Source organism: Melopsittacus undulatus, chromosome 2 (assembly GCF_012275295.1).
Source record: "Melopsittacus undulatus isolate bMelUnd1 chromosome 2, bMelUnd1.mat.Z, whole genome shotgun sequence".
NCBI lineage: Eukaryota > Metazoa > Chordata > Aves > Psittaciformes > Psittaculidae > Melopsittacus > Melopsittacus undulatus.
Window position 1 is genome coordinate 28,419,141 of NC_047528.1, and position 27,958 is coordinate 28,447,098.

The following is a 27,958-nucleotide window of genomic DNA, read 5'->3' on the forward strand; positions in this document are numbered from 1 at the left end:
TGTTTTTATGGCCGTTTTTTTCTTCTGCGTGGCCATTCTGAAATGTCACTGGGATTTCTGCCATTTGCTCTACAGTTCAGAGATAAATTATACTTGAATGATCCTTTGTTTCTACCACCATTTTTAATCTTTATTTCATATCTTGTACTTTATTTCCATTCAAAAAGTTTCAACATTCAGTTTACAATTTGAAACTATTTTTTTCAAAAGTAATTATTTGGCTTGCTTTTGTGTTCCTTCCCACTGGTGTTGACAGGGAAATGATGTGAGAGAAGAGTGGAAAATCAGGGGCAACACTGCTAAATAATTTCAGGCAGGGGTGTTAGAACTAGATGATCTTAAGGTCCTTTCCAACCCTAACTATTCTGTGATTCTATGACTGCAAATCCATGCCTGTGTTTGATTCCAACAGAGTCTGATATAAATAATCTCCGTGGATGCTTTGCTTGAGTAAAGCCTCCAGTAAAATTTGCAGCAGATCCTCTCTCATCATTTCTCTTTGGTTAAAAAAAGCCGTTCTGAAGAATGTCCTTCCAGTTTTGCTTTAGGGTTTGTAGAGCCAGAGTTATTAGAAAACTGTTGGATGCTCAAAATTGTTTTACCTGGTTTTGCTGTTTTGCTCTTACTGTAGATTGCTCAGGAACGGTAGGTAGCTTGCACTATTAGGACTAGCCTTAATAAAATACATATGGGCAAATGGGGCCCACTTGAGAAAGAACACAACTTATAACTGGCACTGTATTTCACCTGCATAACTCCAAGGGCAGAATGCATTACATAAAGAACATCAAACACATTTCTTGAGAGAAATGCCTGGTCATGAAACTGTTTCCTTTCAGGCATCATAGACAATCACATAGAAGCCAGTGGGATGCTGCTGGAGAGCAGAAATATAAATGTTCCATCCACCTGCAAAACCTAAATACAAGCATTTTATTTGTTCCATGAATTTTGCAGCTAAAATTATCAGAAGCAGGATGTATTCCAATTTCAGATTCTGTCCACTCTGAAAAAAATACTGCCTACTCAGAAGCCAAAATCCAGTGCCTTCATCAGCCCTTCTCCTGAAGCTGTTCAGCTTCCATAGACCAATTAAATTTCCACTAAGGCAAAGAAAGAGAGAGACAGAGATAAACTGAATCTGATTACAGCATGCTAGCTGGGGGTCTTTGGGAGAGGAAGATTTCTAGCTTAGACTACTGATCTGTGGTAGAATAGGCCTTAAAATGTGTCTGGGTATTTGGCTGATTTCCAAGAAACTGCTGTTACTGTTCTTATGCCAGTATGCTAACTAAATCTGTCAGTTTTATAAGCCGTTTCGTCCAGTGTGAGATAGGTTAGAGCCACTGTGCACAAGTCATATGGGAGCTTTGCATGCACACTGTGACACTGATTCACACCACAGCCCTCAGCTTCCCCGCCTTGGTCAGCATGTGATGCTATAGCCCCACTGCAGTGATGTGTCATCCATCAGCTTATGCCCAGTTATGGTTTTCCCCCCAAAACTGCTAATTTAGGATGGCCTGATAAAACACGTGGTATAAATGCTGTGGCTTATACAGTCTCTCTGGCTCTGGACATACTTGATCACCCCAGTCCACCTGAACAGCTTCAGCAGAGGCAAAAATGAACTCACTGCTCCTACCTCTCTGTGAATATCTTGCTCCCAAACATTGCTGTGTGAGGGGTGCCCAGAAGTGATTGCACAGAAGGGAGAATCTGATAAATGCAGCTGAGCATGAGAACCACTGTAATAGTAGATATGGGGTTTGAACTAAGGACAATGGCCAGCTCACATAACACATGCCGGCCAGGCAAGGGATGGAGCACTGATGAAACACACATGATGCAGGGCATCCCAAGATACAGGGTATTCAGGTACTTCCTGGTGTCCCCATGCCTCCTCTCCACAACGGGAGTGATGGATTTGATTATCTATCCTTGCGATCAGGCACCTCAGGAAAGAAGGCAGCAGTAACAAAACCAAAGGTCTTTTCATGAGTAGAGGTCTGAGGCTCAGGATCTGCCACCAAACCAGACTGGATTCATGTCATGAATACTGACACAGGATCAAAGGTCTGCAACTGTGTTCAAGGGGAAAGGAAACACAGATGCTTCCACCAGTGGTGGGAACTGCCATTTTTGTGTGCAGTTTGTGCCCACCTTGATGCAAGTGTGTCTGGCCCTGCAAGAGTAAAAAGCCAATGGGATAGACAGCTCAGGTCCTGCTGTCCATTAATGCCATGGAGCAGAGCCTGCCTGCATACAGTGTGGTGTACACGGCACGCTGAACTCCAAAGTTCAGTTCCTCCCCAGACTCCTGAGGGTCTAGTGGCTGGTGTCCTTCACCTGCTTGAGCTTGATAAATTGAGCATTTAAAATTAACTGCTTATGCTCTCTGCTTACCGTCTGCATTTCACCCACATGGAGAAGTAAATCAACCCCCTTGTTTCTTCTTCATTTCACCTTCTGTTCCTTTTTCACAATGTCAAACTGCTCAGGTTGCAAATACTGACAGGGAACATTTCACTACAAAGACGGTTTCAATTACTTGCTTGATGTTTTATTAGAAGATGACTTTGAACAATAACTTTTTTTCCAGCTTATTAAAATAAAACCAATGGTTTGGACCCAAGAGACTTGACAGCATTTCTTTAATTGACAGCTGGAGGTAAGATAACACCTATTTTTGGCTTAGAAGCAGGGATATCTGATGCCTGACATTTTAATTCTGTGAGCACTCCAATAGGTGGTTTTATTGAATGGTCAGCAGATTTTGCCTAAGAAGCCTCTAAAAGCCAGGAATGCATGGCAGATGAAGAACAATATCTCCAGCTCTTTATGGACATCTTAGACAGTTTAGCGAGGCCCGATTCTGCCACCTTGCACCAAAATGTTAACAGTTGTGTGTGGTTTGCCTTACTGAGGATGACAGAAACAGTGTCTGAATTTGTTCTACCCACCATGCCAGATCTGCGGGATGTTGTTCATCAGTAGATAGCAATTAATAGAGTCATTATACTGCAGACAAATGATAAAGTTCAGCTGTTTTAAATAAGATATCCTAGCACCGGGCCCATGCTTGAGATGAGCACTACAGTTTAGTATGACCTGCTCCAGAGCAACAATTTCATCTTTCAAACAAAATGTGTTTTCATTATGCATCAGACTGGAGGGAGACTTTTGTAATTTTCCAGGCAAAAAAAGACATTCACACAGACTAGCTCAGAGGTTAGGGCCTTCCTGTACCTTACAGGAAAAGCATGCTGAGTCAGTCTGCTGTATCTGCATCCAAAAATCCACTTTGTCTGAAAAAAATACTTTAATCAACAATTTTTCAAGTAGAGCAACATTTTATTGCTGTTAAGATTGCATCTGAAAAATGTCCAAAGACATAAAGCTCACCATGTATCTCCTAAACTGGTGTGCATCCTTTACACACTTCAGGGTAAAAAAATCCTTTGTATCTATCCCATCCAGCCAACCATGCACTGTACTTATGTAATTATTGCCAGATGGTGAGATGCATTCTATTTTGAATACCTGAATGTTTGCTTATGTAAATACATAGAGAAAAGCATTTGCTGTATTTTGTAATGTTAATGTAAAATGGTGTTCCAACGCTTTGTTGTTTTGTCAGATCCCACTGCTAGTAAAGCAGATTAAAATATTTAAATACCATCGGTTGTTTTATAAACTGGAGATTTGTCTGAAGTAGTTATTTCATTTGGTTTAATTTCTCCTATATATATTCACAGTACGATGTGTGCCGAAGGCTAAAAGTACTTTAAAGTGTCTTGCTGGACAAAGAGACATACTGCAAAATTTAACTATCTCAGTAAACTGGTCAAAAATGAGCCATTGCAATCATTCTCTTTTTCTAAGGACAGCCATTCTTCTATTGAAAATGTATACCCTTTGGATAAGTACATGTAGCTTAAAACATTTCGGTTTCAGAAACAACATATTTGCAATAGTAATAAGCCAATTAATTTCCCTAAGAAATAGCACTGTAAGATTAAGATTAATAAGGAGCTGGTTTCCAGAGTTTTGGTAGAGGGGGCTACAAGGGCGGCCTGTGTGAGAAGCTGGTAGAAGCTTCCCCCATGTCCGATAGAACCAATGCCAGATGGCTCCAAGATGGATCCACCACTGTCCAAGGGTGAGCCAGTTAGTGACAGTGGTAGAGTCTCTGGGATAATGTATTTAAGAAGGGGGGAAAGTTACTGGGCAACTGGAGCTCAAGAAAGGAGTTAAAATACAAATAAGTGAGAGCAACAGCTCTGTAGACATCAAAGGCAGTGCAAAAGGAGGCTGAAGAGGTGCTTCAGGTGCCAGAGCAGAGATACCCCTGCAGCCTGTGGCCCAGACCATGGAGAGACAGGCTGTGCCCCTGCAGCCCATGGAGGTACACAGTGGAGCAGATCTCTGCCTGCAGACCATGGAGGACCCCACACCAGGGCAGGGTGATGCCTGAAAGAGTCTGTGATCCTGTGGGCAGCCTCCGCTGGAGCAGGCTCTTGTCAGGACCTGTGGTCCCATGGACAGTGGAGCCCATGCTGGAGCAGGTTTGTTGCAGGACTAGTGATCCTGTGAGGGACCCATGCTGGAGCAGTTTGTGAAGAACTGCAGCCCCTGGGAAGGGCCCACGTTAAAGTTTATGACTGTTTATGGGGAAGGTTATCAGGAGGGAGCCCACGCTGGAGCAGGGAAAGAGTGTGAGGAGTCCTCCTCTTGAGGAGGAAGGACCAGCAGATATAGCATGTGATGGACTGACTGTAATCCTCATTCCTCATCCCCCTGCACTGCTGCGGGGGGAGGAGATAGAGAAATTAGGTGTAAAGTTAAGTTGGGGAAGAGCAGAAGAGTGGGCCAAAGGTGATTTTACGATTTATTTCTCATTATTTTACTCTCATATGATTGGTAATAAATTAAACTAATTTCCCCAAGTTGAGTCTGTTTTGTTCATGACTGTAATTGGTGAATTATCTCCCTCTCCTACAAGCCTTTCGTCGTATTTTCCCTTCCCTGTCCAACTGAGGATGGCAGTGATAGAGCATCCAGCCAGGACTCACCACAGCAGCATAGTTAAATAGCACTGCACAGTTGAACAGACATAAATAACACCTGAGTCACAGAACCACAGAGCCATCTAATGGTTGCATTTCCTTTCACAAAGAGTATTAAGATCAGAAAACAAAATGGATTTTGTTACCTTTTTGTTTTCTCCATCTTAAAACTAAAACAAATTTAATCTTCTAACAGATCTTACAGCATACATACTCTTGCTTACAGTTGCAGTGCATATCGAAGTATAGGCTGTTAATAAGAAGTCCTCTCAAAACCCTGCTGTAATCTGAAGATTTCATCAAGATTTATAGTGTGTAGAAAAAAGCATGTAAAGGCATATTTTTCAGAAGTCAACAAAGGGAAACACACTGTTTTAGCTACAGATCTGGGAGGTGAAACATGCCAGACAAGATCCCTGAAAATCCACTCAGTTTTATCTCTGTAGTACTAGACTACTTTACATAGACTCCAAGACATCATCATTTCTTATTCTCTTTGGAAAACTCCTTGCCAGATTTACTTGTTTTGACATACTTTGCACTGATGATTGAGAGAAACTGCATTTAACTTAACCATGTGGCACTTCAAGCCATAAAAGCAAAGACATTTGGAAAAGGAGATTTTTGGTCTTCAGATTTATAGTATAATCTTCCGAGGACACTCTTTGAAATACAGCAAAAAGGTCTCTGGGAATTGCATATAATGCAGTAAAGTTCTCAGAAATACCTGCTGCTTTGACATGTGAGACCTGGCAAACAGGCACAACAATTCAAAATCCTCCTTGACTGAATCATATTCTGTTTGACGTAATTTAATCACAGACATACCATGTTACCTGATCCTGAAAACAGTTCTAACAATGACTTTGAAAGCCATAATTACTTATGTCCAAAGTTATTTAACTACGTAAAAGCTAAACGCTTTTCAGTCTGATTGAAACCTTTTTTATCCAAATTCAGTGTGTGAGTTTACATGTGTAAAGTTACTTGTATTCTTAGTGTTTGCAGGTCAAAGGTGGTTGTGGAGAAAAATTAAGGGTTCATCATGGCCATGCATTGTCATTTTTCAATTGCTGGACTTGTTTTTTTTTTCGTAAAATGTGCAAGATAATGTATTTTAAATATGACTGTTGTACCACCCAGAGTGTGCAGAGAACCAGAGCTGGTATTCTTCCCTTGGGAGATCTTAATATATAAGCAGAAAAACTTTCTCCTTTTTTTGGTTGTTTTTTAATCAGTGTTCACATGGGGATGTTTGGGCATGGTCCCATGTCAGCAGACTTCCTTAAAGTCATGTGTCAGAAAATTTACCTCAAATCAAAATGTCAGTAAAAAGATAATGAAACAAAAGTGAAAACCATACAGGAATTACATAGAAAACATAAACCAGCCTACAGATGTATTCCGTAAAAGGCGTCAGCATGTATGTGCATCAACATGCTGCCTCCTTCTTGGAGGCTCAAGAGAAACTAACCACAAGTTAAGATATTTTTCCATTCCTGCTCTTCCATAAATATTTCTGCAAGTGCATCTGCAATTGATCTAAAAAAAAATCAAGGAGATAATTCGCTAATTTTTAGATCACAATACAAATATTAGTATTTTGTGAGTTTGCTGTTTTCTTTCTAAGTGTTCTGTAGCAATAAAAAGATTGATAGTCTGAAAATCCTTTAACACATCAGCACTTCTCTCAAGAACCCAATAATAAAAATTGTATTCATGCAATCACACAACTGCCGCAGGAAATGGAAGCAAAAAAAACAGTAGTTAAAATGATGGTTGCCGAGTTTCCAAGCAGATTCACGACACACTTATTTTGTAAGGTGTCTGCTGCTGAATAATTTGAAATAACAAAGATGTTTGGGTGATCCCTGTCTCTTTGCAGAAAAAGTAAAAGGGGTGCAAATTGAAAAAAACTCATTTTTCATGGAGTCATTAAGGCTTGGAACTGCTAGGGGTCTGCTATTTAAGTGTCCAGGTCTGAGGCAATTGACCGAGCTTCTAAAGGTAATGGAAAGAGGCAGCCTAAAACGAGCATTTCAGGCAAGTGGAAAGAATTACCCTTTTGAATTGGCTACGGGAGAAAGTCCCAGCCTTCAAATCCCACGAGTATAAAATAGATTAATTCACAACTAACAACAGCTAAAATGTAGCCACAGAATATTGCTTTTCGAAACCAAATACTAGAGGTTGATAGAGTTAAGGCTAAGATGTGGACAGGGGATAAATTTCCCACTACAACAGGACTATTAACAGGCACATTTGGGGTCCTTGAGGGAGAGCATAGCCTATTTGTTGAATGGCTCTTTTGAGCACCTATCACCTGGAGGAAGGCAAAAAGATTGAACAGTGCCATCTTCTGATCTGCCCAAGTAGGTGGGTGATGAAAGATGAGCACACTGTGCCGTTTTAAGTGAGGTTTCACATTACATACTTACATCTAAGAAAAAAAAAGGAAAGAGAAACATTAAACAGATTAATGCAGTCAGTGTCAGACTACATTCATATTTATTTATCTTTACAAAAGGCATCTACTGCTGAGGAAAGCAAAAGAAGCCATTCAGGAGCAGAGCCCAGAACTTAAAGGCATGGGTGAGAGTCCCCTACCTGTATGCCTCTACTTCCCAGTGCTGAGGGAACAGAGGTTACCAGATGACATCTGGGAATCTGCAGTTCTTATTGACATGTAAAAAAAAAAAACCCTCAACCAACAACTTCCTACCAATGCAGTTGAGAGTTCTGTGTTTGAAATGAGTCAGGTTTATTTACTTTGAATAACCAGCAAAAGTAGGAAGCAAAAGCAGGTTAAAAGGCATTTTCTGAGCTGAATTACAGCAGTTGTGAGAACCTGAAAGACTCAAATAAAGATTATCCCAAAGTTCCTCTTTGATACTCCCCCTGAGAATGAAACAGTAGTCATTTGGGAAGCAGCACAGAGGGATCTGAAAATTAATCCAAGGAGGGATATCTGCTTCAGAAATAGGCTTGTGAAAGCAATGAAATATTCAGAACCAAATGAAGGTGGAAAATCTCAGGATTTAGAAGCAGACTAGTCCAGATACTGGTCTGGACTCCACCAAAGTATTTTGAATTGCACGCATAAAGTTATGGATGAAGTTTCCACAGGAACAATACTCAGCATAGCTGGACTTAAGAAATCTGTACCTCTGTTCTCCACATATGAGGTGTAGAAAATACTTTCCTCCCTTCTTATCTTGTAGATAGTGAACTCATCAGGTCAGAAGGTTTGCTTCAGTTTTTTTTTGTACAGTGATTTGCATTGTGGACCTGCTCACTGTCAATGGAAATAAGTTCTTTTCTCATTTTCTTCAATGACCTATATTATCAGTAGTGCAGAACAGCATCTTCCTTCCTTACTGCAACTTGCATTCTTTTACTAAACTCTAAAATATATTTCTGACTTGAAGTCTCTTCACAAAGATCTATTATCCTTCTCTCTTTATCTCTGTTACTGTAGGGAATACAATAATCTTTTTTTCTTTGCTATATATATCTCACATTGCACTCCACCTCATCATCTATGTCATTAATAAGGATACTAAACAGTCTTGTCCTTCGTATTGATCCCTAAGGGGTGTCACTCTGCCAGCTGGACTCTGTACTGGTGATCAATACCCTCTAAGCCCAGCAATCCAGCCAATTTTCCACCCACCTTATTATGACTCATCTTGCTAAAAGAAGACAAGGATACTAAGAGAAGTTGTTGTAAAGCCCTTGCTAAAGCCAAATTGTACAACTTCCACTGCTCTTGCTTTGTTCATTGAGGCAGACTTCTCATCAAAAGGTAATTAGACTGGTCAGGCATGCTGCGCTCTTAGTAAATCCATGTTGGTTATTCCCAATCACCTTTTTGTTCTTTGGTTACCTGGAAATGGCTTATGGGATGATTTGTTCCATTACTTTCCCAGGGATGGTAGTAAGGCTGACCTGCCTTTGCTTTGCTTGATCCTCCTTCCTTTCCTTCTTGAAGGTGGGTGTCACATCTGTTTTTTCCCAAACATCAGTAAGACTTTCTGGATTGTCCTGACCATCAGATTGTCAAGACCGTCATAGAAAATGGTCTCGCAGTAACATTGCAGTAACTCTCTCAACACCATTTTACACATCCCATCTGGTCTCATACACTTGTACATATCCACGAGCTAAGTGCTCCCAAACTTTGTCCTTTGGTCAGAAGCCACTGAGTACCTTGTTCTGTTCTTTGCTGCTTGTCAGTAGCTACCTGAATTCATTGAGCAGTGGGCTTACATTCTCTGTAGCTTTACTTTTGCCGTCAATGAACATAAAGAAACCTTTCGTGTTGCACTTCATACCACTTCTAGTTTCAATCCCAGATGAGCATTGGCTTTCCTAACTCCATCCTTGCATGCTTTAGAGTTATTTCTGTATTCTCCAAAGGCAGCCCATCCCTGCTTCCACTTTCTGTAGGCTTCCTTTTTGCACTTGGCACAGTCTTTTCTTTACCCACGCTAGCCCATGCTCATTCTTTTGCAAAGTGAATGGATTCTTCCTGTGCTTTGAGAAGGCTGTCCTTGAAGATCAACCAACTCCTCTGGGCTATCCTTTGCCTGCTAGGGCGGTCCCTCGTTGGATCCTGCCAACAACCACTATTTGCTCTCCTCAAGTTCAGGGTTCTCACTGCATTTGTTTTGCTCATTTTTAGACATTAATTGTAAAAAAAAAATCCCACATATCAGTGAGTGAAAAATTCTTCCCTTTGAGGTTTATGCTTTTCTGTGATTTCAGCTACTTAGCCTGAATAAAATTAAATGAGGACATTCAGCAGACCACTATCTTTTATTAAAATTCAGATCAATCAAGTTGTTTTGCTATGTCTCTTAGGGCAATATGAACATCTACTTTTACTTTTTCACCTTAAATGATGTCTGAAATCTTCTGACTCTTTGCCTGTACCTCCCCTAAGAACCATACATAATATTGAAATCAATGTTCTTCCTGCTGAGGATCTCATCAGTTGTTCTAAAAGCCATTTAGATATGTTGCCATACTCAATCTTTAATAGCAAAAAAATACTGCCTTTTTCTCAGCATTTTTAAAAGCCATGCTCCTTAAAACAGTACTTTAAATAAAGAGCAGAAGCAACCTAATGTGTTGTAATTTTGCATGACTCATTGTCTTACGTCATTATAGATAACAGATTTAAATAGTCCACACAAGAAGAGTTTATGATACACAATGTAAAGCTTCTATCTGCTATTTTGATCCTAAATTTGACAAATTATTGAATTGTACCCCAAGACCAAGAAAGTCCACTGTACTTCAATTAGTTCAAGGCTTATATAGGGATCAAGAAATCCTAGGAATGCCAGATGGAGATGCTATCTAAATTTATTTCCTCAGACCTACAGAAAAGCCTGTCTCCTGAGGGAAGAAACCATAAGCCTAAACAAATAGCATTTATGTCTTCACTCCTTTATGGGGCCCCCATTAATAAACAAACCCTAATGTTCTACTAAATTATTTATTGGCTGAAATGGAATTTGTGCTTTGGTGTTCTCTAAGTCAGATCTTAAATATTACATTCTTGTCAGCCAGTATCTTTCTTTAGCTGCAATTTTAACTCAAATTTTATTTGGATAGCTGAATGCAAAATATCAGCTTCAAAAGCTCAGTAAATCCAACACAAGGAATTTAATACTGCAAGTGGAAAAGTTACTCAAACAAGCAGACTGTTTGTAAGTTCAAAATCAATCTGTACTAGAAAGACACAGAAAACAAGACATAACAGAAACACCTGTAGTCAATCTACTACCAAAAATAAGCAAGACTTGCTTAATGAAAAGCATTAAGAGGAAAATACTTTCTGTCAGTGTTATCAGATATGTATACCTCACTAAATTTACTATCAGTTGTAATGTGTGCTGAAGTTTGCATTTTTCTGAAATGATAAAGTACTAATAATTCTTACACATTATAGTAATAAAAGAAGCATGCTTGGTTTTTTTCACATGGAATAGTTTTCAGTGCTTTAGCTACTCCAGAGACAATGATTTTTTCAAGAAACACTAACTTTTTCTGATTTCTTATCACAAACAGCTTATTTCTGCAACTGCAGATCTTCTGTGTATGTATTTCCTGCAGCCTCTCTGCAGAGGATTCATGAACATGCTGAACTTCATAGCAGCTCAGAGATGTTGAGACTATTCCAGATCACCAGTGCAGTGCTGCAGTAACACTGACACAAGATATGGCCAAATTAAATAGAAGCCAGGGGAACTATATTGATAAGAATGATGAAAGACAACTGCTGATCTAGAGATCATCTCTGGCCACAGAAGAGATTGTGTAACTTGACCAAAGACGAATTCACAAAGCTGGTGAGAGAAACTTCTCCATTTGCTAATCTCTTTAATCAAATTTGGTTCTTATTACAGACTGTGTATTTTTTCCCATTGAATTAGAAAACTTGTAAAGACCAAAATAAGAGGAGACAGCTAGCATCAGCACCACTGTAACTTGCATTACAGTTCAAGCAAGATCAAAGGACAATACTGTTTACAAAAAAGGTGTATGGACTCAAATGACACACACACAAAGTCTCTAACAAACAAAAAAGAAATAATGAAAGCAAGAAATAGAGCAAAGAAGAAAAAAAAACAAAATAGTATAGGCTGGTAAGTGAGGGTGTGTAGCTGTTAGTCTCTTCCATGGGTTTTGTTGGCTAAGAAGCACCTCTGGCAAGTCATGGAAGAAGTAAGGAACTGCCTCGAAGGGACAGTAAATGACATGACAAGTTGCACCCAGGTGAAATCTTGAGAGTATGGAGTGAAAGAAAAGAAACTTCAGAAGATCTAACTTCCATCTAAGACAAAAGATAACATAGATGGATGTGGTAAAGAAGGGGAAATAGAAAAATAAATCAATAACAATGAAGTGGCAGCACATTCTCCTCCTTCCTGGAAAAAGTTTCTCCTTTGAAATGGTGAAGACGTGAAGCAGATTGTGTCAATACAGTCAGCATGAAATATATGGAGAGATAATACCAGCCATATGTTGCTTGGAATATAATATAAAAATATGTTACCAGCCATATATATTGTTTGGAAATTACTGAAAGCATGGTACAAGACAGTTTAAGACAATTTAGATATATATGCCATTAGAATCATAAATGATTTAATTATGAACAATTATTATAAAGAGCACTGGAAAAGTTATTTACAGAAAAGAACAACATAAAAATAATCTCCTGGCAAAATACAGAGAAGTGTGAATTCAGTGCTCTGAACAAAGTGAAGATGAGAACACACACCAAAAGTGGAGAAAAAACGACTGAAAAGCACTAGCAGTGGAATCCACAGCTATTAGGAAGAAGACTCCCGCAACTATAACACTGGAAAAGTAGGACACAGATGTATGTCCGAGGGAAGGACGATACTGCAAAGGAAATACAAAAGAATTTAGTACAATACAGGTTGCTTTCCTACAATGGGGAAGTTTCTTGCTGGAAGCTTTACAGCAAATGTGTTTGAGTGGGTTGAAGTTAACGGTATGCCTCCCCAAGTACAGAAAGGATGGTGAAAGTGCGGTGAAAAGACAAAAGCTCTCTGACAGAATAAGAAGCCATTTTTACAGATGTCAAAAAAAATCCCAGGTAGATGAGGTGAAATCCTATCTCACCACTGGAGTAGATCAGTGATAAACAGTTGCAAGTACTGTCTGTACAAGGGAACATAGAGGAAGTATTTTGAAGTATGTGTTATACTTGGAATACAACAACAATTTGTAAGGCAAGAGTACATAAGCCAAAAGATTTTCCAAAGTGAGTACACTTTTTTTTTTTTCTTTTAATATCCTCATTTCTACTGGTTGCTCTGCTATACCATGTAAGGAGGAGCCTTTTAATGATGAAAGACAGGAAGCCCATTTCACATCTGTTTTTTTATAGATAATCTGAAATGACAGGCAGAATGATACTAAACTGAAGTCACTGCTGACAGCTGCAGACACTGTCTCAAAGGATACAGAAATGGCATCAAGGTTAAACAAAGGTGCATAACCAAAGATACTAGAAAGATCTATACCACTGCACCAGCTTGGCTCCCTCTACTTTACACTGTCCTGAACACTATCCGAGTGTCTTCCACTTCACACAATCTTACACACAACACATACTAATTTCCATGAAAACAGCTCACTGGATGGCTGCAACACAGTTCTCACATTATTTACCTACATATTTACTTCAGTCATTTTTGACTGAAAAGATTTACAACATAACACTTATATTCTTATGTTGTGGAGATGAGGGGAGGACAGGTAAACTCATCAGCAGGCTGTCAGATGGATCCTTCTGAGTATGACATTGCAATGGGAGCAAATTGGACAGAGGTTATCTAGGAGATGGGGAACACATCAAAATCTACATCAGTGCTGAGGTAGGCAGGTTTTATACCCAAAAACAATTGCAGGTACCATGAAAAATGAGATGTACGTAATGACAGCTAACTATACATAGAGGAGAGAGAAAACAGACTGGCTAAAGCTTAGATCAAGTAACTAACTGGACAGTATCTTGCTAGAGAGTAGGACATGAATTTTGTTACAAAACACACACAGAGATGGAAGGAACAATTTGAAGATAATTTGAAAAATATTAGTGAAGAAACACATTTTAACTAGATTAATGACAAACCTGGTTTGCAAAAGAAAAACTGTGAGAAGAAAGCTTAAACAGCTCAGAGACAGATTATCTGTACTAGCTACATCCAAGTACAGAGGCAGGATAGGAAACCTGTGCAGGAAGGCAGGATGAGCGGCCCAGATCCAGGGTCCAGCAGTCACGGTCCAAATGTATCTGCTGGGGAAGAATAGAAAGTAATAGGGTAACAAAGTGTTGGTACTGCTCCCTGCTAGAAATAGGGATTAAAAATAGATGAATTATTGTCACATCAGCAAAGTAACAGATGATCAGACTGTAAAATGTTACAGGAAAAAATAGTTAATGCTAATGTAGTACATAGTACCAGACTAAAAAGAGAGAGCTTTGCTGAAGGCACTCTTTTGGCAACCAAAGGGCATGCTTATGCGCTTATCAAAAAAACAACCCAAACCATTTAACAGCAGGAAGTGGGAAGAATTTGGGTTATAAATAGGATGAAAGCACTGCCAAATTTCTATTTTATTATCTCCCAAGTGAGGTGTCATGACAAAAACTACTAAACTAGAATTTGGTTTTATTATAAATCCAGAGTCCGTCATCTGGCAGCTGCTATAAAAATGTTGAAGTGCTGATGGGAGTTAAAACATTTAAAATCTAGTGATTCAGTGGTCAAAATTCAAGTCACTTTGACAACTTTTCTCCCCCATTTAGGTCTCAGTGGTTGAGGGAAAAATAATTCTAACAGAAACACTTGGTGTTCTGAAATTTTCAATATTATCAGGTCCTTTGGACTAACTTCTTATTTCTTTATGGTACAGTTTAAGATTTTCTTCTCCAGACCTGGGAAGGTAAACCCTGCAGACCTGAGTCACGGAGGTGCCAAGGCCGCTAGGAGCCATACCTTCCTCCCCCTGCCCCAACCCTAGGCTGGAGAAGTGCCTGAATAGGAGGATAGCAGTGATACAGGGGTAACCAATGTACAGGGGGGTCCAACTAATGTACATGGGGGTAGTACAGAGAGATTGTACATGGGGGTGTACAAGGAGATTAGAGAAATTTGCTTGCTTAAACAGAAGTATTGCCTGCTGTAAATACCTATCATGCCTACTAAACAGTGCCAAGGCACTAACTACTGATAAGGGGAAAATCAGATGCTTGGTTCTACTTATAAGGGGGAGAAGCAGATGCTTGGCTTTACTGATAAGGGGGAGAAGCAGAGGGTTTATGGCTTGGACACCGACCGAACCCTAAGGCCATGCGTGAAGACTAAAAGGTGAAAAGTTTAAGAAGAGGAAGACTCATTTAGTTCATCCTGAAGACCCCTATTCACAGGAGGAAGACTCATTTACTTCATCTTGAGACCCCTGCCCATGACCAGAATGGGCACTGCGCAGGCGCAAAGGACCTTCTAGCTCATTATAATACGAAGCAGGGATAGGTAATAAATATGTATAGGCGTATTGAGCAACCTCATGTCTATGCATACCTTAAGAGAAAAATGTAAAGGGAGAACAACCCTGAGGTGTGCATGCTTTGGAGGAGCTATCCCCATGCACCTCAGCGCTGAATAAAAGCATACCTACTTTACAACTTTAACTAGTTGTGGAGTCTATCCGCGCATCACTTCTAGCTAATGACCTAGCTAATCCTAGCTAATGACCTATCTAATACGAAGCAAGGATATACAGTAAATATGTATAGGCGTATCGAATAACCTAATGCATATGTATACCTTAAGAGAATAAATGTAAAGGGAGAACAACCCTGAGGTGTGCATGCTTTGGAGGAGCTATCCCCATGCACCTCAGCGCTGAATAAAAGCACACCTACTTTACAACTTTAACTAGTTGTGGAGTCTATCCGCGCATCAGCAGCACCTGCGGCCCTCCGGACAAAGCAGCCCTCCCGCTCTCCCCAGCGGATGCGCACTTGAAGCTCAGCGGGGACCGCGGCCCATCAAACACCACGGCGGGCGCCAGCAGCTGCCTCAGGCCCCCGCTGCGGGCTTGGAGGCGGGCCGGAAGCGCGGGGGGACAGGGGGAGGCCCTGCCTGCACAAGGGCCGTCCCCGCGTATGCGTTGGCTGCCGCTTTGTTCTGCTGCTCCTTGCGGTAAGGGAGCAGGGGAAGGAGGAGGTCGCCGGGGCAGCTTGGGGCAGGGAGCTCGGAGGCTGGGGTTTCACGGCTGGGAGAGCGGAGGGCGGTGAGAGGCCCCTGCGGGCCCTCGGGCCCGGGTAGCGGGCGGCCGAGGGGGAGGGACCGCTGCCTGTGGGTGTACCCGCGAACAGAGCGGAGAAAATGGAGGCACAGGAGAGCGCTTTGGTGCGGCGGGCAGGACTGGTTGTGTGGAAACGGGCATGGGCGAGCGGCTCCGGCAGCCCTGGCTCGGTGCTGCCATCGGGATAGGTGTAAGGCTCTTCTGCACTCCTCGACTCCAGCCCTGCGGGGTTGGTAGGAGACAACGAGCAGGCTCGGAGGGCTGCCCGTAGTGCGCGGCGTTTCTTGCACCAAAGAAGTGCTCAGGTATGAGGCAGGGAACGCTTTCATTCTGACATTTGTTACCCTGTCTGAGGGTACCTGGTTTCTCCTCAGGGTTTTCTTGTGTGCTAACCCTTCAGGCCTCTTCCCCTTTCAGCTGCCTATCTGGCCTTACTGGCCATGCAAACCAGCAGCGCCTTCATTTGTGCCAAGCTTCCCGAGTTTCCTGGCAAGTTCGCTATGAGTGTGCTACCAGACCTTTTTGAACTCCCATAACTCTTCATTTGCTTGTGTTTTTAATACTGTTTCCTTTGGAAATAAGCCTTTTGGTTCTCTGTGAGGCCTGTGCTTCTGCCATCCCCCAGGCTTTTAGCGGGGTAATTCTGTCAAAGATGATTACAGGCCTCAGTGTTGTGGTAGTTAGGGGTTGGATACTGGCACACACAGTGAAGGGGAGGTGGGGCAGGTTTGTCTCTTGCAGGGTCATCATGGAAGTAGCAGCCTGGTCACATAAACCAAAACATAATACTGAAAAAAGTACAGCATAAATGGTAGTGATTTTCACTTGGCTTTTCTACAAGGTCTGTGACCTCAAAAGTTAAAAATCTCAACTACAAGAATGTAAAGTGTCCCCCCAACATTTCTTTAACTTCTACCTCTACGCTTTCATTATGTATAATTATACATTAATCTATCTGCCCCATTACTTTAATGCTAGGAAATACATTCAATGCATGTACTATGTCCATTACTATATACTCTGAGGTACCTCCTAATCCACATTCCACTTTCAAGGAATAAACAGATGTACTGTACACTAGACCCAATACTAAACCTGTACACTGACATGGGCAGCTCCAGGCTAACCAGAGCACCTGAAGTTTCTTGTCCAGCAGCAGCATTGGTAGATAAAGAGCGACCTATGGTTACTGCTAAAGTAAAAGTGATAGACAATGTGGATCTGTAGGAAAGCAGACTTTGTAAGTTATGCTTGCAAGAGTTTAGTTCTCCCTCTCATTTCTATGGGGAAATAAAAATTTAATGAGACAGCAGAAAGTGTTTGCAGGTGCTTTAAGTTGTATTCAACTTTTGTGTTCTCATAACTCATGCTAATTCCACAAATATTTTCAAATTTAACTTCACCTTTCTTGGTTTTTTTATTTGCAGTTAAAGCCATGGCACTGAAACAGGTTTCCAGCAACCGGTGCTTTGAGGGCTTCCAGAAGGTCTTTGAGCATGACAGGTAAACACTATAAAAGCAAACTAGATGCTTAGCATGGGGCAGTGAATCCATACTATTGTTCCTGTAAGTGTTCTCAGCCTGAAGGGAGATGGTGTGTTCTCACCAATATCAGTATTTCAGAAAGGAATCCTGTATACTGCTGCTTTGGCTGTGTTCTTTTATTCCCATGTTAATGTTTAACATGTCTAGTATGCTTAGTACTGCAGATATGAGATGGGAAGCCAGTATTTTCACCTTTGAAAATGAAGCTCCATTACTTTGGGTTGTTCTATTTCAAGCACAGAGAGCCACCATGTTTACAAAGTTCCGTTCACTCTACTGGATATTTCAGTTGTGTGCATTTTTGAAAAATGCTGTGGGCAGATAGACACAGTAAATAGATTCTTGTTTGGTGAAGGTGGACAGAAAATCTTCCATTTCTGATCCAAAATAAAAGTCATTATTTGTGCTTAGATAAGACTTTATTGAAAATTTTAGGCTTTAGTGTTAATTGGACAATTAATAAAAAAAATCTGTAGATTTAGCAGATTGAAGACTTATCTTGCTGAGGCATGCTGTCCAGTGTATGTTCTGTAAATACAAATCACTTTCCAATTTAATAGACAAAGCTCAAGTTAAATTCTGCTGGGGTTCTTAATTCAGTTTTCAAACTGCTCCCAGTTAGCAGCACTGCAAAAATGTGGCTTATTTGTAAGTCTCTGTTTTAAGTATGTTCAGAACGAGCTTGAAACCAGGACAGAAAGTTAGCTGTTGTCAGTTCAGGAGGCTAAGGCTGACTTCTAAAATTGCTTTTCACTTTGTTTAACTTAGTAGTTATAATTCACTGAACAAACCTCTCTTTGAACAAAATGCATTGATTCAACTTTCCTCTGACAAGGAATATTTTATTAATACAGTGCAGAGCTAAAATGCAAAATGAAATTTGGAATCTACTTGCCTCCAAAAGCAGAAACCGCAAAGTGTCCTGTGCTGTATTGGCTCTCTGGTAAGTAACATGAATTGTAGCTGCTTCAAGTTATCTTTTTCAAGTTACTAAGCTTAAGCTACTGTGCTACAGTTATTGAAACCCTGATGTAGAGGTACTACAGTCGCAGCTCTTGCAGTCTACAAATGATGGTCTTCTGGAGCACACGTTTACTTTAAGTGTTTTGTGATAAAGATGGATGCAGCTGGCTTCAGGGTTAGCCTGCTGAGATGTGTTCTAAAATGCTCAGTGTTCAAAATGTTCTCCCTTTTTGTTCGAAAATATACATTCTTTTTGTTCTAAAGCATATATATATCTAAGGTTCTCCTGAAAGGCCTTCTGACTGGGACACCTCCTGTTTTTGTTTGTCTGTGACAGACTGCTTAAGTTAACAGGACTGGGAACAAAGTCTAGCCCATGGGAGGCAGCTAAATTGTTCCTCTTGATTTTCGAAAACTTTTCTGTCAAAAACCTCATAGCAGCCTTCCAGTATCTGAAGGGTTTGTACAGGGATACTGGAGAGGAACTCTTCATCAGGGACTATGGTGATAGGATAAGGGCTAACAGGTTCAAACTTAAACAGGGGAGATACAAGTTAAATATAAGTAAGTTGTTCTTTACTGTGAGGGTAGTGAGTCACTGGCACAGGTTGCCCAAGGAAGTTGTGGCTGCCCCATCCCTGCCAGTGTTCAAGGCCAGGTTGGACAGAGCTTGGAGCAGCCTGGTCTATTGGAAGATGTTCCTGCCCATGGAGAGGGGCTGGAACTAGATGAGCTTTAAGGTCCTTTCCAACCCAAACCATTCTATGATTCATTCATTCTGTAATTCATTCTGTGAAAGAGGGTTTTGAAACTGGGGTACTGTGAGCAATGTGTAACCAGTGCTGTTTTTATTTCTCTAGGGTTAACTTGCACAGAACAGAATTTTATAACGAAAGCTGGTTTTCAGCAAGGTGCAGCTGAACATGGCCTTATTGTTGTCGCGCCAGACACAAGCCCACGTAAGTTTTAACAAGAGGCATGGTAACAGTTGTTACACTGAAGTACACTGTCTTCATCCCAAAAGATTGGAGTGCTGCAGTTTACTACAAAGTAGGTTGCCCGTCTGAGTCAAAAAATGACCTCTGCTCTTGTATTGTTTGCTAGGTTATATTGTCTGTGGTATTATCTAGGTATATGTCTTTGTCTTAATAATGTGGTAGTGAAGGTTTGACATTTGAAATTCTTTTATTGTCATGGCACTAAAGCTAGAACAAAGGGGCCATTGAGTTCAGCAGGAATGAGAGGGAAGAAAGGGAAAACAAGGCACGTGCTATCAGAGACAGTAGCCTGCACTTTGTGACTTGCTGAAATTTAAAAAAATCTGCAGAACTGTGTTGTCCCACAAAGATGTAATGTTTACTCCTTGTTGTATTTTGTCTTCTAAAGCTGATAAATACATGCCTTCAGAGGATTCCAATACTTACAGAAGCAAACCAGGAGCCCTTCCCCCCTGCAGCTGCAACAGACTACTGATGAATAGCCTTTTTAAATGATTTGCTGTTATCTCTATAAGACTGAGCTTATGTGTGCTGTCAGAAAACTAAAAAATAGTGGATCTGCAGTTACAGTCTTTTGGGTATTATGTTTAGTATTTGCTGGATTCAGCTGAAGTCTCATGGAGTAATATGGAAATGAAGTTATGTTCTTTCCAGAAAATAGTTTTCCTATGTAGTTTTTGAAGTTCTGTCAGTTCAAAACCCAGAAATATGCATTGGATAATTATATTGGGACTTGTGTTTAGTATTATCTGTGTAGGTTGACTCTCAATGTGCAACTTAATTTGCATAGTCCATTGCTTTATCCATTTTCTTTTAAAACCTTTTTTGCAGCTTCTCTCTTGCCTTTTAGCAGGCAATGATCAGCTTTGCTCTGCTATTTAGATGGATTTCAGTATGTGTTTCGTGTTATGCACTTAGGTTTTAGATCAGAGACCCCAAATGTTCTTAAAGCTGTGAGCTGCCTGGAGGAACAAGTGAAGAGCAGTTCAAATGTAATCACAAATTAAGAGACAGGAGCATATGTAGTGAAAATGCTTGTAAGTGCTTTTTAACTGTGTAGTTAGGACTATGTAAGAATTACGTTCCAGAAGCTAGGAGATGTATCTGGATGGGGAAAAAGGCTGCATGAAAGCTTGGAGTATCTGTCATTACAAATCCTCTGTCAGACCTGATAGACTTTACTTTTCCTTCTTTGTAGGAGTTTGCTTTTCCAGACAGGTGTGCTGACCAGTATTTTGCAATTTCCTGTTAAAATTTACTTTTTCAAGGCTACCCTTAAGTTTCTTTTAGCAGAATCAGCATTGCCTTCATTGCCTGGCAGGACTTTCTGAGTTTGTGTCTACCCCCAAAGGACCAAAGATAGACTTCTGTATATCTAGCATGTTGTGTAAGCATCCCCAGTCCCTGTGACTGCTGGACTGTTAAGTTACAAAAGCACTCGGGTTTCAAGGGCACATCAGTGGAGCAAACTCAGCTTTGATCCTTGTAAAAACCTGATTTCACACTGTGACAGGGTGGCAGGTATTTCTGCACAAATTGTCAGGGATTGTCAAATTACATGTGGGTTTGCAGTGTAATTGACAATAGTGAAAGACCATGTAATTTGGGGTAGCAGAAACTAAGGAGATTTTGGAGAAGGGGAGGCCATTATTTCCTGTCACATCTTGAAATACTGCATTCTGTTCTGCAAACCAAGCTGGTAAATCACAGGCTAATCAAAGGGAGAATAAGAGAGGACTAGATGGGATGTATTGACTTTCAAGGAGACATCTGCAAATTTAGTTTGAAAGCGTAGCCTTGGAAAAGAGGATGCAACCCTGCAGTTAGTCACAGAAGAAATTACTGAAGTTTTATGGGGAAGTTATAGGTGGGAGCAATGAAACAAATTGCAGAAAAGACAGAGTTATATACTTTAAAAATGACAGGAACAGTAAGTGTTATTATGCTGTTGAACCTTAAAAAGGGAGGTGTAACAGACTTTATTTGTAGCACATAAACTGGTCTGGGCACACCATTTGGTGATATATAGTTCTGTCCTTCCGGGGGAAAGAAACAAGTTTCTGGTTTTCAGTTTCTTGTACTTGATAGGATGAGGTCTGTTAACTGAAACAAGCTGATACCACCAACTAATAAGTAACAACTTTTGAGTAAGTTCCTAGGTACATTGGACAAAGCTTTGCAGAACTAGTTGAGGAGAGATCTTTATCTGTTAAGGGATACTGAAACAAGTTGAAAGCTGGGTACATCTATAGATAATATGTAAGTAGCATTTTGAAAGTGTTATTTCAATAAAACTTGCAAATCCTGTATTAACAAATGAAAATCTGAATTATCTTATAGTTGGAGGAGCAGAGTCCTGTTGATTGAGAAACTTGTGTCCAGAGTCTCTCTGATGTTTATGACAGTTTTTCCAGTTGAGGACCAGTTGGATGGGGCTTTGAGCAACCTGGTCTAGTGGAAGGTATCCCTGCCCAGGGCAAGGGGATTAGAACTAAATGAGCTTTAAGGTCCCTTCCAACCCAAACCTTTCTATGATTCTATGAAAGACAGTAACTACAGAAAGAATTTTCATGGTAGGTGGCTGCAATATTGAGGGAGAAGATGAAAGCTGGGATTTTGGCACCGGTGCTGGTTTTTATGTGGATGCCACTGAAGAGCCTTGGAAAACAAACTATAGGATGTATTCCTACATAAAGGATGAGGTAACTTTGCTGCTGGGTTCTCCTAGTGTTGTTGGATAACATAAAGAAGTAATCTCTGCTGTTTCTGAAGCAACCCACTACATTTCACTGCACCACTACTTCAGTTGTATTGCTCATTCAAACTGTTCATACTGTCCTTCTTGGAAAGCTGGGTGGTAGTTTTGTTTTTGGGTTGTTTGTTTTTCTTTAAGTAGGTGTAAAAGGAGACCTTTGAGGTATATATTAGAAAGGTGAGAGTCCAGTTTACATGGAGTTTGTGTGGTCTGGATTAGAACTAAAGATGATGGGAATATAGGGAGCGTATGGGCCATTCTGGTCACTTACAGGAGCACATACATATTTCTGGGTCTATTAAAATAGGACTATTAGGAAATTACCACATCCTGCGTTACAGGGTTATGGTAGATATCTACAGAGATACTTTGAGGTACCTATTGTCAGATGCATTGTTTCATTTTTACAGTCCTGTTTCAAATTGCTTTCAGACCATGATCACAAATGTCAGGCTAGAAACAAAGATGTGCCTTTGCTTTCAATGGCTTTCTGGCACTAAAACACATTAGTTAGTTGTCTGCTTTTTCCTCTAAACGTACTCAAGTTGCTCTAACGTTTTTATTCACTGTTCTTCCTTTACAGCTGCCTAAACTAATAAATGCCAATTTTCCAACTGACCCTGAACGGATGTCTATTTTTGGGCATTCCATGGGAGGACATGGAGCTCTTATTCTTGCTCTGAAGAATCCTGGGAAGTACAAAGTAAGATATAATGTGGCTTTTATGAGGCTTCTAAGGTTTCTAGAGAAGTGAAGAAAAAAATCATAGTACCAACTTGTGTTATACTGTTAAGTGTATAAATAGTTTTAGTTGTGGCAATCCATTGATACCTATTATTAGAATATGGAAAACACTCTGGAGTGTGACTATCAGGCAAAATAAGAAAACCGTTCAAATTTCAAAGTTAAGAAAAGGCCACTTTCTTTTGGATGATGCTACAGCTCTTCCAAACCAATTGTTATATTTAAATGTAAACAGGCTCCTTCTAGCTCTGCCAGTATTGTCTAGAAGTCTGGTTGTGTGCTGTGCTTGATCTTTTCAAATCTTGTTTTGTTCATTCTGGAGCTTTTATTACCAGCAAATCATTATATGTGTGTTTGCTTGGAATTTACTACAGTCTGTTAACTCCAATTGTGTAACTGTTAAACACCCAAACTGTACATGGAAAAGTATCTGAAGGAGATTCTCCCCTTTCCCCCTTGCCCAGTTCTTTCTCCTCCAAAGATTTGCATGTCAGCTTTCCTAAAGATTTATTTTCAGTATGTTGAAGGTATATGAAGTTGTGTTCATCTATATTCTACTTGAACCTAAATCACACATGCTGGAACCGGTTTGCCTTTCCTCACACTCAGGAGGGTTGAGAGAAATTTTGTTGCTGTCTTTGGCAATAAGCTTATGTAAAATGCATTTCTGAGGGCAAATTGGGCATTGGTGTCTGGGAGATGAGGGGCTCTACCTATGTGGATCAATCCTTCCATGGGCTGTCCAGGCCCTGCACTTTTTGGTCAGCTGCTGCAAAAATGGAACTGCATTTTTGAAAATAGCATAACATTTGCTCAGTGTCATTGGCTTGGCATTGTAAGAGAGCTCCATGTAAGATAAAGCTTTATTTTGTCTTACATTTTAATTTTTGGAGCCAGTAGTTCAAAAATGTATATTTTCACTGTTGGCACTTAACTGCTGATTGTATTATCTAAAAGAATGAAACTTTAAATTGAAAATAGCAAAATCCAGGAGAGCTGGCAGTGGCTCAAGTGGTTTATTGCTGTTTCTTGCAAGATATGAGTAGAAATTTTGATGTCCCATGCACAAATCAAAAAGAATGATGTAGGAACAGGTCTTGGACTTCTGACACCAGCATATGAAGTGGTGATCCAAAATGCACTTTTCTTGACCCCTGATCCTGGAGGTATCTGAATTCATGAGACACTGTTGTATGGTTAGACTGGCTGAGCAGCACCATGCCTCAGGCTTTTGTTATGCTCTGCCAAAATACAGTTGAAGATGAAATGGTCCCATTCTGACCATGCTGACACAGCAGTAGAATTGAGATCCTTTTCTGCTGCTTAAGAGAATTCAAGTCAGCACTTCCCAACAAAGAAAATAACGGGGTGTCTAGCTCTGCATTTTGTAGCTTGGCTGATGTGCAAAAAGGAAAGCAAAACTGTAGGCCTAGAGAGAACAAATAAGAGGTAAGTATGGTAATGGTGAGGGTACCTAGCCTGGAGTGTTGAGGGAGTCCTGAGTTCTGACAGTAACTGAAACCATTTTTGGAAAGGCTTTTCATTTGCTTCTTAGTTACCTGAAATCACTCTTCTGAACTCATACAGGTTTTTTTCATATTTTCTTTTTGAATAGTCTGTGTCAGCATTTGCTCCTATCTGCAACCCGATTCAGTGTCAGTGGGGGAAGAAAGCCCTTGGTGGATATCTGGGATCAGACGTAAGCAAGTGGGAGGTATGTGTTGCAACCACAGTCCCTTAATAATACAAGAGTGATCTGATAAATATATCGCAGCAGGAGTCTGGAATAAAACTCTAGTGTGCCCCTGAGCTGGTACTGCTGGCTTACTATACACCTAAGCACGGATAAGCACTGTATGTTTCTAGTGGGTATGAGTTGCTATTTCCTGATGGTGCTTATAACAAATGGAATGAGACAGAAGGCTCTCATCAAATTGACCATATTCCTCCCATTTTTATGAAGCTCTTAAAGTCTGGGCTAAGAAGAATTATGAACAGTCTGAGACTTTCTGTAATGCATGAAAGCAGTGAGATGTTTTAAAGAGAGTTAGGGTACAGCCTGTCTCTCAAAACCTCACTTCTCAATATACAAAACAGCTGGGTTTTGTAGTAGCCTGAAAAGAGGGGCTGCTACAAACTGTGTAGAAACTGATGAATCTCACAGCATCTGCAGGGTCAGTCTGTTGGAGGCAGATAGAAGAGGAGCCCATTGGGTACTTGGAATTTGGTATCCCATGGAACAGGATGAAACCAGATGACACTGGGTGTTAGCTCCAGGGCCTGAATTTTGAAATATAAGTAGTCATTATGAAGGGCTATGATAGAAAAGTGTTTGTGTGCATGTCACTGTGTTATGTGGGCAGCCCTTCAGTATTTTTCTTCTAAGCATAAACATTGCACTGCATTGCTGGAATTAAGTTAGAGGGGATCATCATGATCAGGTATTCTGAATTCCTTGTGAATAAACACAAGCTGCAGCTTAATCCCTTGTAAATTAGATTAAAATACTCTTAGGAAGACATCAAGGTCTGATTAAAGCATTACAGGAATGGAAAGCACTAGCAGCTTTCACAAGTAATAGTTTGTATATTTAGGAAATGCTGGTTAAACTTGTTTACACTTAACATAATGAATTTATTTGGGGAAAAAACCCAAAAGTTTTCTGGCCTCTTAACTTGCTTTGGAGCTCTTCTGCAAATCCAGTCCAGTAGATCAACAGCAGGCACAGGAATAGGTGCCTGCCACCGGCACAGACGTACAATCTCTGATCTCTGTATTTCTGCTTCAAATTGCTAGGTAGGTATGTGGAAGGGTCATTTCATACCATGGCCGCAGTGCTTGGCTGAGTTCAAGCTGCCTTTTCCATTGCAGTGTCATTTCTGGATCTGGTGACATTTTGGAAGCACGGCTCTGATGCCTTGGTGTAGAACTTTGCATTCTGTTGTCTGTTGGTGATATGTCTTGTCCAGTGCCTTAAAACACTTCTCTGCCTTTTTAAGGGATTTTTATTTTGAACATGACAAGCACAGGACCCCACAGGAAACATGTTCCCCACCCACAATTACATTTTGATGCATATGTGTTAACAGTCTTTAATTTATGCTCTGTGTGGCACTTTTTTTTTTTTTCTTAGTTGTACAAAGTTTTCTTGGTCAAATTATCTTGGTAACCTTCAGGTTCAGTGCCTTCTATGAGTGTAGTTGGGTTACACCAATGTTTTGAACTTTAGCTGCCAAAATAGTTCCATCAAGGTGCCAAGTTATTTTGGCAGAATCTGTACAAGCTTATGAATCGGTACTAGATGATATTGGTGGTGTTCTGTATGAATTTAGGCCTGGCCTGGGTGTTCCGTTTGGTCAGACTGCTAGCTTGGTAATTACTTAGCTCATACTTGGCATGACTTTTCAATTGTCTAGAATTTTCTCAATTTTTTGTTCTTCAGAAATGTAATTTGATGTCCTGATCAGTATCACCCAGTACTCTCCATGTGCCATCCTTTTCTTGCAGTCAGCAAATTTAATCCCATCTAATGTATGTGGCTGAATGTTGTTTCTTTTGTATTTCTACAGGCATATGATGCTACACAACTAGTGAAGTCCTATGCAGGCTCTCCCCTGGACATCTTGATTGATCAAGGCAAAGATGACCAGTTCCTATCAGCGGGCCAGTTACTGCCTGATAACTTCATTGCTGCCTGCACAGAGCAGAAAGTCCCAGTAGTCTTTAGACTACAGCAGGCAAGTTGCTTCTCCAGTGCTTGATTGTCACGTTGTTGGTTTGTGATTTTCGGCTCTGTGTGGCAAGTAGTGAAGGGAGTGTCTCTTAACAGGTCATGCTGTCACTTAACCTGTGAGTCTGTGCTACTTGTGCAGAAGAGGGAGACAAGTGACATTTTCTTTAATACATGCTATCTGGGAGTGAATATCCATTACGTTCAGCTGCATTTCACCACTAGGTGGGGTCATGATTTTAGTTTGGAGAAGCTGATCCCTCCGTGGTCACCTGAAGAAGCAGCAGTAGTGCGTTATCATAAGCATCGCAGTCACTGTATGAGCGAAGTGACAGATGTGCTTTTGCTGGATTCCTCACTTGTACTGTGGGTAGTGCGTTCAGCATAAGCCTTTGTGATTTAGGTTGCATGTGTTTGTGTAGATTGGGAAAGGTGGGGAACTGCTTGAAATCTTACATGCATTTAAAGAGCCAGGCGACAGGATTTCTCTTTCCTATGGTGTGGTGTGACCTAGAACAGCACTTGTCTTAGAGCACTCGAGTCTGTGACTGACGACTTCCAGCCTGACCCAGAGGATCCTGATTGTAGAGAGTGAGGGATTGCACCAGAAGAGAAAGTGCTGACAGAGTGGGGTAATTCATAGGTTTGTGTGCCACTATAGCATAGTGCTGGAGCACTAATTCAGGCCTGGGCTGTGTCCTACTTATACCATGTCATTTATGAGTAGGACAACTTTGGTGAGGGGGGACTGTTCTCTCAGACTGTACCTTGCTCTGCAACTGATGCTGTTATCCAGCTCTGATTCACGTGCCCAGATTGGGGCAGGTTAGGGTACTTTCTGTTTCTTCAGCTTCCTAGTATTCTAGGTATTTCACCTGCTAGGTATCCTTGGCATTTTCTATATATAATACAGGTATTTTTGAGTTCTTAAAACACATCAAACCAGGAGATACATTAACTTCCCTAGAAGAGAGCTTAGCATGATTGCTATATCATGAACTATGTGTATTTGCTGATTTCTTTACTGTTTTTTTTTTCTAGGGTTACGATCACAGCTATTTTTTCATTGCTACATTTATTAATGACCACATCAAGCACCATGCAAAATACCTCAATGCTTGAAGCCTCTGGATGTGAGCATCATCTCACCATTGTGGATCAAAGGATAGAGATGCACTAACCAAAAATACTTTGCTGGAGCAGTGTCTGTAAAATGAAGCTCCTCTTGATTGTACTGCTAAGGAAAATAAATCCCCACTTAATTTGCTGTGTGTGCTTTAGAGTAAGTATTTTG

General features: G+C 40.6%; 1 protein-coding gene across 2 annotated transcripts; it reads left to right on the top strand.

The window, feature by feature from the left end:
- Positions 1-15,573: 15,573 nt before the first annotated feature.
- Positions 15,574-27,931, top strand: ESD (esterase D). 2 transcript variants are annotated; one of them, XM_031047716.2, is made up of 9 exons: positions 15,574-15,823; positions 17,357-17,432; positions 18,329-18,417; positions 19,298-19,396; positions 22,013-22,137; positions 22,774-22,893; positions 24,550-24,648; positions 26,504-26,671; positions 27,706-27,931. In XM_031047716.2, exons 1-9 carry the CDS (start codon positions 15,787-15,789, stop codon positions 27,784-27,786), a joined length of 894 nt encoding a protein of 297 aa, XP_030903576.1. In that variant the 5' UTR covers positions 15,574-15,786; the 3' UTR covers positions 27,787-27,931. The 2 variants fall into 2 exon arrangements, with proteins under 2 accessions (XP_030903576.1, XP_005147726.1); XM_005147669.3 differs by lacking the exon at positions 15,574-15,823 and adding an exon at positions 16,034-16,234.
- The last annotated feature ends 27 nt before the right edge of the window (positions 27,932-27,958 follow it).